We start from the raw sequence: 18,620 nt of genomic DNA on the forward strand, positions 1-18,620 counted from the left end.
TCTACTATTCTATTCCCCTGGGAGTCTTCGATGCCAATATTTTGAATCCCATGATTCTCTTTCCATCCTAGTTCTTTTGTCTTCATGTGCATCAAATCATAACGTCCTGTTCTTTGAAATTCTATAATCTCATTACATATCTTCTCAAGATATTCCTTTTTGGCCCTCTCCATGGCTCCTTTCAATTCATTCCTCAGTCTCCTGTATTTCCTCCTGCCTTCTTTGTTGTTTACATTTTTCCATTTCCTTCGCCCCTCCATTTTACTCATCATCTCCTGTGTAACCCATGGTTTTCTTGCTATCTTCTCAACTTTACCAACCAATTTGCTAATAGTATCTAACATGCATTCTTTTATATTGTTCCACTGCACTTCAGCATTTCCACTTTCACTTTCAATTGCACTGAGTTTCTCTTCTAGGGTCTCCTGCACACTTTGTCTTTGAGCATATAACTTCTCCAAATCCCATCTAGGTCTGCACTTTTGGAATCTTATAATTTTCTTCAACCTGGTTTGAAACTTGGCAACCAGTAAGTTGTGGTCGGAGTCAGTATCTGCCCCAGGCAGCGTCTTCACATCCTTCACACTGTTTCTGAATCGATGTTTCACAAGGTTATAGTCCAGCTGATGCCGCCTCCTATCCCCAGGTGCCTTCCATGTGTAAAGTCTTCTCTTTGGCTTCTTGAACCAAGTGTTGGTAACAATCAGTCCATTTCTTTCACAAAAGTCAGTAAGCATTTAACCCCTGTGATTCAATCTTCCTAGTCCATGTGATCCAACAATATTCTGATATGATTCATCTCCAACAATGCTATTCCAGTCTCCTAATATGATGCTGTTTGTGTCACCTCTTCCATCTTCCTGAAGAATTTCTTCAATTGTGTCATACACTTTTTCCACTTCATCATCTTCATACTCTGATGTTGGCATGTACACTTGCATAATCAGTATATCTACTGGTTCCGCCTTTAACTGCAGAGCAATAATTCTGTCATTACAAACAATCTTCTTAACAACACTCCTCACTACACTTTTATGCACCACTATTGCCACACCTCTTTCAGCCCGTTCACCTCCAGAATAATACACTGTATAATCACCACTTCTTATTTCACCTTGTCTTTTCCACCGCACTTCGCTGACACCTAAAACAGACACCTCATTCTTCTGCATTTCTGTTTTCAAATTCTCCAATTTGCCTGCTTGATTCAAGGTACTTACATTCCATGTTCCAATCTTTTAGCCATGATGTTCCTTCTGATCTTCGCACTTTTTCTTGTTGTAACGCCTGCATGACATTTCCTCTAGAAACACTCCCCCCGGAGATCCGATTGGGGGAGTAGTTTACCTCCAGATTGTTTTGTCTCCAGAGGAAACATCTCGCATACATGGTATCTCTGTTTTTAGGAAGAGACTATCCAGGAAAAGTGATAATGTGGTAGTTTTTCCATTTGCTTTCCATATCGCAGTACAACAGCCATTCAAACCACTCTGGTCATGCCTGTTGTTATACGAACTTGAACCATCTCGAGCATCATTTGCTCTGTGCTTCAAGTTGCTGCTGATGACTCTGCTTTCGGCATCAGTTTTTGGTTTTTGGCGTTTCTCTTCATCTGATGCCTACCCTTTGACCTGTCCAGCAAGGAGGCCCTGCCAGTAGCTACGCTACCACTGGTATAGCTCTCAGGGTCCTTGGCATACTCAAACCCCCTCACCACGATGAGGTGGAGACACCAACGAGGGGGAGGATATGAATATAGACCAATAAATCTGGCCTGCTTTATACAGAAACACTCCATTGTATTAATATTATATGGTTTGTCGCAATTGCAGGCACAGTATATTTCCTTTCAGTAAGAAATGTAAGTGACAGATAAATGCTAGGAACACTTCCGAACAAAACAAATATGTTAAACAGTTGATTGAACTGCTATCAGAAAGCAGCTCTGGACTGTCAACAGCTGTTTTTTTTTATGTAACTAGGTGTGTACTGTGGTAGTACTGAATACTGAAAATAATAAGGTTCAAAATAATGTGAAGTGTAGTCCTTTAGCTATGGAAAACTTATGCAGTCAGGTGCATATGAATAGACCTTGTGAAACTGTTTGAGAGAATATCAAAATTCAAGCCAGAGAGAGTCTAGGTTATTATGAAATGAAGAAGTGTAAGCCATGGTTCGATGCAGGATGCTCAAAATTATTAGATCGAAGCTGCAGTGGTTACAGGATCCAAGTGAAATAAATGGGGATAATCTGAACTGTACAAAATGTGAAGCCAGCAGGCATTTCAGAAATAAAAGGATGAAATATCTGAAACAAAATTAATGAGCTCGCGGTAAACACTAAGAACAAGAACATCAGAGACCTGTATAGAAAAATAAATGAATTTAAGAATGTGCAGAAAGAACTTTTTTTATTGCTAGTGGGGTGGGACTAAGTCCCTTGTACTGTGGCCACTTCTGGCCTATTGTACCAGCCCCGGATGATAGGTGAGGGTGATTTTGGAGCAATTGGTGGAATGAAGATTGGCAGGGGAAACCGAATTACTCGGAGAAAACCTGTCCCAGCGCCACTTTGTCCACCACAAATCCCACTTGACCAGACCCGGGATCGAACCTGAGGCACCGTGGTGGGAAGCCAGCGACTAACCGTTTGAGCTATGGCACAGCCTTTAGAAGGAACTTAGTAAAGGATGAGAATGATGATCTGCTTGCAGATTCCCACAATGAATAAATGGAAGAACTACTCTCAGTTATTGAATATAATAGGGTCAGTGGTGTTAGGCAGATAGAAATACATCAGCTGAGTTGTTGGTACCTGATTCTTACCCTTTTGAGGCTGAAATTGCTATTGCAACATTGAAAAAGTATAAATCACCAGGCAGCGATCAAATTCTGGGAGAACTGATTCAAGTAAGAGGTGCAACATTATGGTCTGAGATCCATAAACTCATTATTTCTGTTTTGAATAAGGAAGAATTGCTTGGTCAGCCAAAGGAGTATATTATTGTACCAATTTACAAGAAGGGTGATAAAACTGACTAGTAATGTTCATGGAATAACACTGTTATCAACTTCATACAAAATTTTATTCAGTATCCTTCTCTGAAGGTTAAATCCATATGCAGATGAAATTATTGGGGATCATCAGCATAGGTTTTGATGTAACAGATCAATTACTGATCAAGTTTTTTGCATTCATCAGATACTGGAGAAAAATTAGAGTACAACGAGACAGTACACCAGCTATTCATAGACTTCAAGAAAGCCTGTTATCCAATTAGGAGGGAAGTATTGTACATTATTCTCATAGAGTTTGAGGTATTCATGAAACTGGTTAGGCTGATTAAAATGTGTTTAAATGAAATATGTGGTTAAGTCCAGATAGGTAAACATTTGTCTGAAAATTTTCCTGTCCAAAATGATCTAAGACGAGATGCTTTATTGCCGTTGCTTTTCAGCTGTACTTTAGAATATGCCATTGTGAAGGTCAAGGAAAACCAGGCTGAAATTAAATGGGATATATCAGCTGTTGGTCTATGCTGATGATGTGAATCAACTGGGTAATAACATAGATACTATGAAGGAAAACAGAAAATTTAAAATTGATGCTAGTAAGGAGGTTGGTCTAGAAGTAAATGCAGAGAAAACTTAGTATATGTTGCCATCTCATCAACAGACTGCAGGGCAAAACCAAACAGATAGCTAACATGCTCTGAAATGTGGCTTGGTTCAGATATTAGGGAAGGACAGTAACAAATCAAAATTTGATTCAGGAGAAAATTAAAGAGGATTTTAAATTTGGGTAAAGCTGTGGTCCCATATGGGCTTGAACTTCGATCTCTGACATTAAGGGAGGAACACAGACTTAGAATGTTTGGGAACAGAGTGCTAAGGAGACTATTTGGACTCAAGAGAAATTAAGTGACAGGAGTTTGAAGAAAATTGTGTAACAACAAGTGTCAGAACTTGTATTATTTGCTGAATATAATTAAAATGATAGTCAAGTATGATGAGATTAGCAAGGCATGTAGCATATATGGGGGAGAAGAAGACTGCATAAGACATTGGTGGTGAAGCCAGAAGGAAAGAGACCACTAGGAAGACCAAGGGGGATAATATGATCTTAGAAAGAATGGGGTCTTATGGACTGTATTGATCTGGCTCAGGATAAGGACAAGTTGAGGTGTCTTGTGAACATGGTAATGAACCTTCAGGTTCCATTAAATGTTGCAACATCTTTGAGTAGCTGTGCAACTGGTGGTTTCTTGAGAAGGGTTGAGCATAGTTGAGTTTCAGACCTCCTATGAGATTATACATCACATTTTTATATTCTTGTACCCCATCATTTCATCCAACACCAACCTTAAACTTGTTATAAGCTGTCATAGTCTGTTATCAACAGAGAAAATTGTAAGAACCACTCATTTCTTATTTTATATGAGGTTCTTTCAGTAATGACTAGTATCTTCTTGGGTGTGATGCAGTGTAGCCTACTAGAAGTTTATTGAAATTTCGCAGTATATTATGTTTCTCCGAAACGTCAGTGTACTGCCACCTCATTACACAGCGTCACATCCCAGAAGACAGTATTCTTCAGTCATTGCTTGTTTTATTTTACAAAATTAAACTATTTTGTATCACAAACCTCCTTTCATCAGTATTCTTATGTACTCAAGAACGTCACAATTACAGCAAGAGGGCACAAAGGCATATGGATTTTGATAGTTAAAAAACTCGATGGACACCAAAGAGGAGCAGAAAATTTGGTGTAACATTAATATTTTCAACAAAATTAGGGCTTCAAGGGCTGGGATGCGATCAAGATCCCCCTTTATTGTACAAACCCCATGAATCTGTACGATGAAAATTAATGGCATAAATACAAGGATGACGACCTTTTCTGCTGTACTAAATTTTTTTTTGTTTCAGTGTTCGTGTTCAGTCTGAGCTTCGTGTAAAGTAATCGATCGGCACGCATTAAAATTAAGTTCGCCCAAGAAATTCTTGTATACACCTCGTACTAAATTTCGTAGCAACCCGTGTAGTAGGCGACAAATTTATGAGGACGGACGCGTCTTCATTCAATAGTGGGGGCAAATATTAAAAAAAAAAAAAGTAATGATGGCTTCTTGTGAATATTGAATTGTCATCCGACGTTTTGGAGTTCTCCCCATCTCTATCACCGTGAGTTACCGTGAAGGATATCGCAACCAATCGCAACTGCGAATCAAATAATGCTAAGAGCTTTCGTCACTTCCATGGTGAGTCACGTATGAATGTTCCTACCTGCCTACCTGTGCCTGAACGTCATCTTTGAACTTGCGCTGTCACTTTGATCGCTAGTGCATTCTAGTGGTTGAAATACAATACATTTCGTCAATAAGCAAGTGGTAGAAGACTGTATAAGTGAAATTTGTAAGACATTTTTACGTGAAAAAAAATGGCAGATAACGAGCAGAAAGCTATGCAGTTGATGGCAGAGGCAGAAAAGAAATTAAGTTCGTCGAAAGGCTTTTTTGGATCATTATTTGGGTAATTATCGCAGTCGCAGGAGATTTGTTTTAGGTTGACAATTTCATGAGTCTTGGAATTGCAGTCTCAGACGCTTATATTAAAGCCACATTTCAACGCTAGATCGTTAAAGTTAATCTTAAATGACTCGAGAGTAATCTGAATAGCATTTGTGTATAGTCTGCTTTGCGAGAAGTCTTACAAGTCCGTATTGTACACGGTCTGGTTATCTTGTATTATGATGCATATAAGTAGATCAGTCATAATTTACTATATTTCAGTGGATCTTCGAAAGTAGAAGAGGCGGTGGAATGCTATCAACGAGCAGCAAATATGTTTAAAATGGCAAAAAAATGGGGCGCAGCAGGAAATGCCTTCTGTGAAGCAGCTTCTCTCCATGCAAAAGCAGGAAACAAACATGATGCAGCAACCAATTATGTGGATGCTGCAAATTGCTTTAAGAAGTCTGATCCTAATGGTGAGGCCTGTTGTTATCCATTACCATAATTGTATTAGCACCACCCTAATTTATTTGTTGACTTACATTTACATAAAATATTTTCTGTTTTAGTTTCAGTCTTTCAGGTATGTTTGTGCCTCCATCATAATGTGATATCAAATCTCTAGTGGCTTCTTATGTTTGGAGGTTATGTTTATGAGTGGCAGAGAAATCAGTCATTAATGATATATGTTACAACTCCTTCAATTGCAAAGCTTTGAATGCAGATAACTCTTATCAGTGGTGTACACTGTTTGTTTGGTTAGTTACAATTATTTAAATTGCATATTGGCATAGCATGAAGATGTACACTGTTTATGGTGGTATTTCAGCTATTATAAAGTACATCAGATGTTTCGACCTCAAGAGGTCATCCTCAGGTGTATGAACACAGGTGTGATTGCATGTAATTATACAGCTGTATTCGTACACCTGAGGATGACCTCTTGAGGTTGAAACATGTAGTGTAATAATAATAATAAAAATATGTTGTGTGGTCGGTAAAATTGACTCTAATATTGATTAAATACACAACAGGATGCAAGAAACAATTAAAGTTACATCAGATCTCTTCGGTAGTTCAGATAAATTATTGTTTTATGTGGATATTTCTAAGAATTCCATTTTGATGTAGAGATTACTTCATTCATGTTTTAAGACAGTGTTTAATACTGTCCCTCCATTTGGTGCAACTTCTGTCTGGAAACTCCTTCACAGCATTTCCACACATTCTGTTCATTATTGGTTTGAGCATAGGTTGGGAATGGTTTGTTATTGATTGTATGTTCATTTAGTTTTACATGCTGTTTGGATTGTTGAGGTTATGCTGTCATAAACAGGGCTCCAGAAATAGTAATGATATACTAGGCTAATATCTTTACAGTACAGTGACCAGTTACATTATGGTTTGTCTTAGGGCTTGTAGCCTTAAATAAAACCAAGAGATTAGTGAGAGTGGATAAGTCAGAATACTCAGAATTACTGTTTTTTATTTAACATTGCCCATCATCTGGCAAACTGACTGACTCTGTTTCCACCCTCAGATGAGGGGGCGGGAGGCACTTCCTCTGTTGGGTACCTCAGAAAGAGCTAATCTTGATCACTGGATAACCCTTGTCAGTGTAACTACAGCTATATAAATACCTGAGACCAGGCTTTGTTAAAGGAAGATAACAGGAAAATATGTAGTGAGAACTGTGATAAGGCACGCACAGATCTGAAAGTAGAATATTTATTTATTTATTTCGTCTCTATAGATCATTGTTACATGATATAGGACAAGTCAGTTACTGTACATTGGCTGATTACAATAAGAGAATAAAGTTACAATACTTGAAATTGTTTACAATAGATTACAATACTTAAGATTTCATATAGTGTGAGGTGGAATCCATATTAGGTCCCCTTGGCACTTAGGCGTCCATATGTCCTATTGTACCTGTACTGGTGAGAATGCTTATGGAGAATTTGATGGAATGAGGATTGGCAGGGGAAACCGAAGTACTCGGGGAAAACCTGCCCCAGCGCCACTTTGTCCATCACAAATCCCACTTGAATAGACCACATCGGTGGGAAGCCAGCGACTAACTGCTTAATCTATGGCGCGGCCTTTGAGATAATAGGTGAATTTGGTGATACCACTGGTATAACGTTTCACTGTAGACTCTACACTGCAACATCTCATTACATCTGTTCTCCCTTCCTGGTGCAGCTTCTTGGCATCTGCAATCTCTTCAGAATAGCCCATTCAGGTACATCTCCGACTGTGTTATCTTGGTTGCTGGAAGAAAGAAAGGAAAACTGCGCAGTAGGGATTCCAAAAACCGATTATTCATGAATTATGTGATTATAATTGATTAGTGTTTGTCTCACACGAGAGAAACTCATCCACTTTATAAAAACAATGATTAGGTAGGTAAGTTTTCAGTGAACATTTTATCCAACTAACCAAGCTAACCATGAAAACCAGTGCATAAGATTAAATGGAGAATCTGTGAAACCATTTTGTGCGTACCACTAGCACAATCTGTGGAGTAAAACTAAATACTCAGGACCAAAACCTTTTAATAGAAACTCATGAAGAATGTCACATCATACAGATCTTCTCTGTGAGTTGGTAGTCTCATTGCTGATAAGGAGGATCCAAATGGAGGAAATGTCCAAACTGGGTTGGCTGATCAGATTGGTTAAGCATGCAGTGTATGTGGGCTGATTCCTTGTATTTCTTAACCTTTATCGGACGGGCCATTTAAATTCCGGTAGTGGCACCGGGACAGAATTAATTTAGATGCCCGCCATTGTAGAGTAATAAAAATTGTAATCATGTTACTCAAAATGCTGTGATTTCTACAGTTTTTGTGATAACGAACGAAATAAACGCTGCTTTTATCTAGAAAGAATATAGAATCAGATATTGTAATTTACAGATTTTAGAATCTGTAAAAATTGTTACACTGATCCCAAAAAAAATTTCCCAGTTTTAAGCGTCTGTCCACAAATATGCAGTCAGTTTATGCACAAAACGTTTCTGCAGTATAAATGCCTGCTGGTGACATCATTCATACTTGTACTGCGTTATCTTAGCCAAAGGGGAAGAAATGTTTATGCTTATATAGCACTCCCAACCTTTCTGTATATACAGGAGTGAGGTCACGTCCCTCAGAGGCACTGTCTGTGTATACACCTATCTGCCACACAAGAAGTACTGTTGAGCTTCTTAGAAAGGCCCGCACTTGGCCCCTTGTTCTACGGGCCCCTTGTTCTATGTACTTTCAGTCTTGTGTACCACATTCTAAATTGGTGACATTTATCAGCTGCCTATTAACTTCGCCTTTTTCCATGTGAAATGGGGCCATGGTGGATAGTTGAAATTGCGATGTTTTATAAGCGTTATGATTAGAGAAGGCAAATCGGCAACATTGGCTGACTTCCTGCTAATATGAGACAGATGTTGCTGTGTGTGCTTTGCGTGGAAAACAGAGTTACATACGGACAAAGTGCATGAATTGCAACGTTGGACTCTGCATTCAGTGACATGAAAAATTCAGTTAGATGATGCAGGAGGGAAGACAGTCTACTTATAAAGCTGGTGTCCAAAAATAATATAGAAAGCCCTGCACATGGCCCCTTTCTTCTACGTGCTTTCAGTCTTATGTACCGCATTCTGACTGGTTTGATTTACGAGCGGCTTCTTTATTTCGACTGCTTCAATGCGAAAAGGGGCCATGGTGCATAGTTGAAATTGGGATGTTTTATAAGCGTTATGAATAGAGGAGACCACTTGCCATCACTGGCCTACTTCCTGCTAATATGAGATAGATGTTGCGTGTGTGCGCTTCGCGTGGAAAACAGAGTTACATACGGACAAAGTGCATGAATTGCGACGTCGGACTCTGCATTCAGTGACATGAAAAATTCAGTTAGATGATGCAGGAGGGAAGACAGTCTACTTATAAAGCTGGTGTCCAAAAATAATATAGAAAGCCCTGCACATGGCCCCTTTCTTCTACGTGCTTTCAGTCTTATGTACCGCATTCTGACCGGTTTGATTTACGAGCGGCTTCTTTATTTCGACTGCTTCAATGCGAAAAGGGGCCATGGTGCATAGTTGAAATTGGGATGTTTTATAAGTGTTATGAATAGAGGAGACCACTTGCCATCACTGGCCTACTTCCTGTTAATATGAGACTAACATTGCATGTGCGCGCTTTGCGTGGAAAACAAGAGTTAATTACGGACAAAGTGCATGAATTGCGATGTCGGACTCTGCATTCAGTGACATGCAACATTCAGTTAGATGATGCAGGAGGGAAGACAGTCTACTTATAAAGCTGGTGTCCAAAAATAGTGTAAGTAGAACAAGAATTTCTATCTTAAAATAAGATTTTAAAACACTATGCACATGTGTGGATTGCAGGTACCCATACGGTGATGCATGGCCACTCGGCTGTACTTTAAATGACGCTGTATGGTGACATTAGTCTCTTAAAGGTTAAACTTGCTGTTACTTACAGCTTCCAAAATCCTGACATCATCCCAGCCTACCCTATGACTCTCTTCATAGACATGTTGGGCTAATTTTGATTTTACTAGAAGACCCTCTTTGAGATTGTGCGTATGTGCCCAGAGCTGCCTGTTTCACCAATGTTGCTCTTACCACATTCACAGGGAATGCTATAGATGCACTGTGCCATTTGAATACCGGATGATGGACAAAGTCCAAAAATCCAGTAAATCCCTGTTATACACCATCATGAGAACCCTTTAGAACCTACTAAGTTAGAATTATTCAGTATTCAGTATTGAGGGGGTGGGTTTCCCCATGCACCACGACTGATAGTCTATTGTACATCCCCCTTTATAATTTCTACAGTCTCCATCCCCTACCAGTACTGGTGCTTACTATCAGTCCCTTTCTGCCAGCGAGGTTCCAACCTTCTACTGGCAGTGGTATCTGATAGTTAGTCCCTTTCTGTCAGAGAGGTCCCCCCTCCTGTGGCAGTGGTACCAATACTTCCCCCATCTACCAGAGGCATTGGAAACTACTTTGGGCGGGAAATTTTTGGCCAAATTTTGCTCAGAGGCCTCCTAGAGACATGAGGTTCTTTTACGTGCCGTAAATCTACAACACGGGACCCACGGCTTAAAGTCCCTCCCAGAGGACTTGTTCCCTGAATTTTTCCACCCTTAAAAATTCCATGACCCCCGCCGGGTTTGAACCCGCGTACCGTGAGTCATGAGGTGGGAACATTACCCCTAGACTACGGAGGCCGCTTACTAAGTTAGAATAGTTTTTTAGGTGTAGTAATTACAAAACCTCATATTCTGCGACAAGGATACATAGTCCTTGTATTGTAGATTTTCTACTTAATCCATTAGCTACTTAACAAATCACTTGTTTATACAGTTAGACTGAGGCAGGAATGTGCTTTCCAGCAGTGTCAATTATACTTGCCTCGGGTGACCAGATGAGCATATTTCTAGGGCTCTTATGAATGATGAATCAGAAGGGAAGGATGTGGTTCCATCACTTTGCATGAGGGACTGAAGAAAACTATGAAGAATATCAATTAGAATACCTAGCCTATAACTTTTTAGGTTATATTAGCATATGTAGCACTGGTGTCTGTAGTATTACTTATTTAGGTTGCCCAATAATTGAGGTTAGCTCTTTCTAATGGACCCACCAGAGTAGATGCCTCGCACCCTTTCACCTAAGGACGGAAACAGATCCAGTTTCTGAAACACTGTTGTTCAGAAAACTGGATTATTCACAGAGTCCAGAAACTCAGTAATCCCAAGTGTTATACACTGTCATGAAAACCTTTTGAATCTAATTTCCCTCCTAATTAAGATGGACAAATTCAGTAATATATTTTTGTTTATTATTTACAGAGGCTGTGAACAGCTTGTTGAAAGCTATTGAGATCTATACAGACATGGGGAGATTCACAATGGCAGCAAAACACCATCAGTCAATTGCAGAATTATATGAAACAGAAGCTGTAGACCTTGATCGTGCTGTACAACATTATGAACAGGCTGCTGATTACTTCAAGGGAGAAGAAAGCAATTCATCAGCCAACAAATGCATGCTGAAAGTTGCTCAGTATGCAGCACAACTTGAAAACTATGATAAGGCAATACAGATATATGAACAGGTGAGGTAGTGATTGTAAGTGCCCAGCAAACACTTTGTATCCAGTGTATGATTTACTGACAAAATATTGTCTGCCAAATAAGGCCTGTGAAAGTTAATGGAAGTTTTACAGACTAGAATTTTACAGTCCACAAGTTTTTTAACATTATGGACATACAGCAACATGTTGACATAAATAAATAAAGATCATACTAAGATTGATCTTAGGGAACTGACATGGTTGGCAGGCTAGAACCAGTGTTAGCAACATGAGCAAAACTAAATTCAAACACACAGGAACAGTTTTTCAGAGCCTGATCTTCCAGGTAACTTCATTCCAAGAAGTTTCCCTGTAAGAATTCTGTATTCTGTATCAATTTGTCTGTCACATTCAACCTGTATACCTCTTAGACTACATTTTGTGTTGAGTATAGGACTCCATTATACTACATGAGTATTGATGTTTTATTCCGTGCCCGCCCCTCCAGATATTTGGACATTGTATATCTACTCTACTCTGCTCTACAGATTAATGATTTTCAGATTTCTATGCTACAAGCTGGAAGGTCACAGGATTGAATCCCGATGAGGTCATTGAATTTTTCAATTGACAGTTGACCTAATCCTTCCAGCCACACTATAGCCCTGGGATTGAATCTGCCTGTAACAGAAATGAGTATGAGGAATTTTTCTGGGGGGTAAAGGGCAGCCAGTGCACAAGGCTGACAACCTTATGGCCATGTGGGAGCCTCAATTTCTCACACCCCTATGGGCCTTCATGGCCTGTTACAGGGACAGCTTTACTTCCCCCCCCACTAGACATGCCATATAAACTTCGAGCTTGTTACATTGATCATAAAAATACATCAGGGGAATTAAATTCATATTTGGTACATATAAATTTTCATTAATTTGAATTTTGTAGTAAATGACTAAATTGTCATATATTAACCCTTTCACTGTTAAGTAACTCTCAGTACCCTCTGCTGAATTATTTTTTAAGAAATCTTTTCTAAATAATTTAAGTGCAAAGTATGAAGATTTGTGATAAGATGTAACTAATCTTACCTCAGACAGGGAACAGGCATCAGAAGTTGCAAAAATGTTGAATTATTCAGTATTTTTCACAGGGAAGAAGTCCATTAAATCAGGGTTGTCCAGGATGGCCAAAAAAAGTACATAATTCACTATCCGAGCCTTATTGCTATGTCACATGTTGACCAAAGTCCACAACTTTATTTAAAACTATTATAGAAAGCACCACGCACTATACGAAGCCATTTTAACTAGCCCTGTGAAATACCCATGCCACATGACCACGGAGCGCGTGCCTTGCTTCACAGATGCAACCTTTTACATTTCATAAGCTAGAGGGCAGAAGAATGCAGCCATTGAAATGAATCATGCTTCATTACGTTCCCAATAGATGACTCTATGCACCTGCCAAGTTTGAATGAGAATAGTGCAAAGAAACTAGAGATTGAAACTATGAAGTCCCAATACTGGTTTTGTCGATTGCAACAAGGATGCCATATTTTTCAGAGATTGACATATGTCAACCGCAACAGTTAAGGAATGAACAGTTCTTTTTGAATTAACAGTTTTTTAATCTTTACATTTGTTTTATTAACATTATATTGTACATATTGACCACACTGGCAGGTGTTTCTTATCATGTGAGGATTCACTCACTCCAGCAATACTTATCCATAGGGAGATAATTCATAAATTGTTGTTATTGCATTTGTAAGGTGGCATCTTCATCTTTGGAAAGTTCTCTTCTGAAGTACAGCTGCAAGGAATACTTTTTCCGGGCAGCCCTGTGTCACTTATGTGTGGATGTCCTGAATGCTCAGCATGCCTTGGAGCATTACCAGGAATTATATCCAGCCTTTCAGGATTCACGAGAATATAAGCTGCTCAAGGTAAGAGGAATTCATGTACTTGAATCATAAATTAAAACTTTAGAACAGTGTTCTGTAACTTCTTAGTAAATTAACACACATACTCAGACCTTTACACTTGATCATCCAATAATTATTAAGCATCTAAAGTGTTAGTTGTTTAGGCTAAAAAAATATTGAAAGATATTCCACATCTGAAATTCACAGGATTGAAAAAGTAGTAGTATTTAGTAATTTAACTGAGACTGCCAAATATTTTTTCATGAATATATTTCAGGTATTGATTGATCACATGGAGGAGCAGAATGTGGATGGTTTCACTGAAGCAGTGAAGGATTATGACTCAATTTCACGGCTAGACCAGTGGTATACAACTATACTGTTACGCATAAAGAAACAGGTCAACGACAATCCTGATCTTCGTTGAACTGTCCTCTGTTGTCATGGACATCAACGAGCTTTGTCCTATGAACACACTGTCACACTTCCCACAAACCAATATGAAACTATGAAAATCATAACAGTACAGTCTCTTAATAATAGACATATTATTTTCCAGTTAAAAAAAAGCTGATTACATTAATTACAACTTCACATTTTCCTTGCTGCATCTGCATATTAGGAAATGAGTAATCTAGTTTCATATTTGGGATCTTTAGTTGTGTTACCTGCTGCAACACGTTTTAGCAACTGAGTGAATGGGAGCATGATCTCCAATCACATAATTTCCTTTGAGGAGGATAAAAATTATTTACACCTGTTTTACATTTTGTCCTATATGTAAATGTTTTGTTAATGTTGTTCCTAATAAGGAAAGATAATTATTCCAGTATGCAGAGTATATTGATGCATGGGAAGATAAATATTTATTGCTGATAACCTTGTATGGGTAATGATGAAATAATGAACCTAGAACATTTTGTAAACTTCAAAATATAATCAGAACCTGGATTATGATTATGTTGGTATTGTTCCATGCAAAGTTATTAGTGACTTGCATTATTGAAAGAGCTCTCTCTTCAGTGTAACTGTATTTGCCATTGACAATGTTTCTATCAAGTTCCAGCTTGCATTCTACACTAATATCATAACACTCAGTGCTTATTTCCAAGCAACATGTGAATGATGTAAGTATAGTAGAATGGACAGACTTCACATGTGATTCTGTAACTGCCTTTTATGCACATGTGATGTAAAAAGAAGGGGTAATAATTACAAGATCAAAAACCATGCAGCACTGACAAACTGCAGGTGGAACATGTTAGTAGAAACATGTCACTACTGCTTGAAGTGTGGTTCCTCCACATTTCTTTTTAGCAAAAAGGAAATTCTAGAACTAATGCATATGGTTTTATTCAATATATATAAAAAGTGATAAAGTTTACAAAAGTTGAGACATTTTGCTGTTGTTCTTTATGTGTTTGACCTTTTCCCTTGCTGTGACAGTGATTTCAAGTAAGAAACACTGATTTTTTTTTATATGCCACAGTATATTTAGAAGTTACTGTCTTTTTTGAAACAAGATGGGAAAGATGCAGTTCTTCCTAGAAGTACATTGGTTAAAAAAGGAGAGGAATGTGCTTCATAAACAAGACTATTATTAATAAGTTGTGATGTGCAAAATATATAGGTGGTTGTGGATGTGAAACCACACAATACTTTTGGTGATTATAAGGCATTAAGGTACTTGTGTGTTTTAACAGTCATACAGTAAAGGCCTCATGCACCCTTGTATGTATTTGAAATCCTTGCTGTTCAGTTTGGGTGTTCAACATGTGATAAGTCTTTCTGAAGACTGCATGGTGTCAGATGTTCTTTCAGAACTGCCAACCGCGTGCCTAGTTCTTGGTTATTGCTGTCTTGTTCAGTAATCTGTTTGTACATAATGGGAGACTGATTCATTCCCAACTTAAGCACTATTATCAGATCCACAACATGGAAATCAGAGAGTTGAATGCATACATTACCTCCTTGTAGCTTCACACTTATTTATCTTATAATTCACAAAATTGTAACACAGCACTATGCAAAGGATGGTGTTAATTCTCCATTCATAGGTAATTTTTTGTGTTCATAGAATTTCATACTAATTTAGGAAGTAACCTTTTTGTGTGCATATATAAATATGCCATTCTTTAGATAATTTAGTTTTGAAGTGTCTTATGTTGCTTCATTCTTTCCTCCATATGATTAATGAGAGTCCTATATGCACATAACAGTGACACTGTGGCAAAGATAAAGTTTAAAACAATGGTCCTGTTTAATATTTTCCAAATCAGTATGTCTGGTGTGGGAATATGGAGGATATAAACTGAATTGCTCTGATTTCATATTTGTATATCCTGCTTGCTAGATGGTTAATACATACAATTACATGCACTTTCAGATTATTCACACACTAGAAATAGGCAATATTTGTAGTCATTTTATAATATAAAAAGTACCTTAATAAGAGTTGAGATTTATCAGAAGTATCATGGAAATAGCTTACATTTTGAACCGAAGCACCATGGTATAAAAGTAAATATGGTTTAGGCTGTATAAATATGTTCATTAAGAAGTATCATATATTTGGTACAAGTTCAGAGCAACAGAATTCAGTACTGAAAATGAGATACATTGGTTTTATAAAATCATGTGCTCCTATACCAAGTCTTATTTTAATTACATAGGAGGGTATTATACAGAATTAATTTTTCCTACCAGATTCCCAACAGGAGAGTTTGATCTGTAAAATATGTTCAGTAGCCTTGTAATTATAATTTGTATTATAACAGTTTCATTATAAGTGTACTATAGTTTATATATTGTGTACAGAATGTAGATTATTGTCCTTATTGATTCTTGTGTTTAGTTTTCAAATGTTTGTACGTTATAGAAAAAAATCTTCAACAGAAATTGTACTTAGCTTTGCTGTGAACCGTGTCTAAAGGGTGGTTTTCCTTTTTCCCTTTTGCACAGGCTTAGTATTTTGTCACTAGTATATCATGTATGTGGGTATGTTAGGTTACTGTTATCTAGTACATGAATGAGGCAAAAGAGATGTGTATATAGCAAATGCAGCAGATTGTTGAATACATGCTTCCCCATTCATCTGCTGTTAGTGGCATATTATTTATGTGGATGTATTCAGACAAGTGTTTTATGCAATAAAACCCTAATGACATGCTCTGTGGTCACAAAATTTTCATTCTTGCTTCAGTTTTGAATAGATTCAGATCAATTCATGTTCATGCATTTTGTTTATAACCAATTGCTGGGTTCATGCAAAAGTCAGAATAAGAAGGTTATTGAAGAAAGCAGTCTTCTGGGATTTGGCGCCGTGTATATGTGGTGTTAACCGACGTTTCGGAGGAACGTATCGCCCCCATCTTCAGGGTTGAAGAAAAAGTATAGGTAAATCTGCAAGCGACAACACCGTGAGACACGGTAAAGCAGTCTGCACCAAATCCCAGAAGACTGCTTTCTTCATAGTCACCGCCGTGAAAGCCTCAAATCTTACATAAGAAGGTTATTGATTCCACAGAGATTTGAAGTTCTAGAGAACTAAATTTATTTAAATGAAGTTAGTTTACTGGTTTTATTTAGACATGGCATAATTCCAGTCATACAGAATTCACATGCCCTTCAGGGTGTGGTTACACTTCATTCTTACATCTTATTTTAATGGAATATCAGATTGTAATATTTTATTCAGGGAATGCTGCTGAACAATTCTTGGGCTGTGTGTACTATTGTGAAAGTACCATTACACTTTTGTATGAATCTTAACATTCCTTGTACCAAAAGTCATTCAGATATCATCCAAGTTATCATAAAATATTTGACCAGTTCCACAGCTTTGCAAAATGGTCCTGTTAACAGAATATTTTAATGGCAAAGTTGTTGGTCATACATTGAGTCTCTCAAGCTGAAACATCATGCTTTGTCAGCCGCCTGTGACACTTATTTGGTATCTTCATAACCACCATTCATACCTGAAAGCCATATTAACTGCAACCTAAAAATGTGCCTTGTCATGGTGTCAGTATATTCAGTTACCATGGATATATGCCACATACTGCTGCTATTACTTGCAGTGCACAAGTCAGGTGGCTTGAACTGCATGGGATGTAAATATGCACATCAGACATATGTCTTGAACTGTAGGCAGCAAATTGCCAAAAGTACTACAAAATATTGTAGTGTGTACAGCTGTTGGGTATAAGTGGTCAGTAAATCCATTCACCAATCCATACCCCATCTACAGTCACATGTAATTTGTGAAAACATTGAAAATGTCTCAAGTATGAGCAGTTACTGACTAAAGGAATGATCCATTACTGCATACAGATGTTCTTTTTTTTTCTCCCTTTCTTTCTTCCTGCTATTCTGCATATGAAACTTACATTACTGTGAAGCACAATAGATCATTGAAGGTTGCGGTTCGAGGGCTGGTTTTTATGGTTCACCCTCATACTCATATATTACTGTGTGCATAAACATGAAGGATGATGAGTAATTCATAATTTATTTACATCCATAAACTGTTACACAAGTACAACTAGACAAGTCAGTTTAAGCCATCTAAAACACTACTACTACTACAAGTCAATAAATCTTAAAAATGTACAAAATGATACACAAGACCTTAATACAATCATCTTAGGATCATTGTCCCCCTGCTGAAGCTAGGAACCGAGGATGGCATCCCCCAACAATCCAATATAAAGCAATGCATGGTCTTATACCATCAGTGGCGTAGCATGACTACCGAAAGCAGGGAAGCAACTTTATATACGTGTATATAAATTTTTTCTACATACCCTATAGTTTCTATCTTCTATTTAAAAGAAAACAGCTAATAGTTTAATATGTATTGTATATTTAAGCTAATATATTAAAATAACACATAATTATCAACACAATTTTATAGCCATCAAATGACAGGGTTGTGAACCTGGAATATAATTAATGCTTACTTTATTGTTTATAATTCAGCTCGATTCTTCTGTTTTTCTTGGCAAACAGATCAATAACCTCATCTAGAAAGCTGGGTTTGGACTGCAGTTTGTTTAGGAAGGACTTT

At 37.8% G+C, this 18,620-nt stretch overlaps 1 protein-coding gene across 1 annotated transcript; it reads left to right on the forward strand.

Moving 5' to 3' along the window:
* The first annotated feature begins 5,327 nt into the window (after positions 1-5,327).
* On the forward strand, positions 5,328-16,727 carry LOC111865317 (alpha-soluble NSF attachment protein). Its single transcript, XM_023853229.2, has 5 exons — positions 5,328-5,532; positions 5,793-5,989; positions 11,405-11,670; positions 13,400-13,573; positions 13,830-16,727. Exons 1-5 carry the CDS (start codon positions 5,441-5,443, stop codon positions 13,977-13,979), a joined length of 879 nt encoding a protein of 292 aa, XP_023708997.1. The 5' UTR covers positions 5,328-5,440; the 3' UTR covers positions 13,980-16,727.
* The last annotated feature ends 1,893 nt before the right edge of the window (positions 16,728-18,620 follow it).

This window comes from Cryptotermes secundus, unplaced genomic scaffold (assembly GCF_002891405.2).
Source record: "Cryptotermes secundus unplaced genomic scaffold, Csec_1.0 scaffold3941, whole genome shotgun sequence".
NCBI lineage: Eukaryota > Metazoa > Arthropoda > Insecta > Blattodea > Kalotermitidae > Cryptotermes > Cryptotermes secundus.

Bases quoted from the DNA above. Each gene is read 5' to 3' on its own strand.
- LOC111865317 (XM_023853229.2), top strand. From the start codon at position 5,441: ATGGCAGATAACGAGCAGAAAGCTATGCAGTTGATGGCAGAGGCAGAA. The intron at 11,671-13,399 runs GTGAGGTAGTGA...TGCATTTGTAAG, and splicing joins CAATACAGATATATGAACAG to GTGGCATCTTCATCTTTGGA. The intron at 13,574-13,829 runs GTAAGAGGAATT...AATATATTTCAG, and splicing joins GAGAATATAAGCTGCTCAAG to GTATTGATTGATCACATGGA.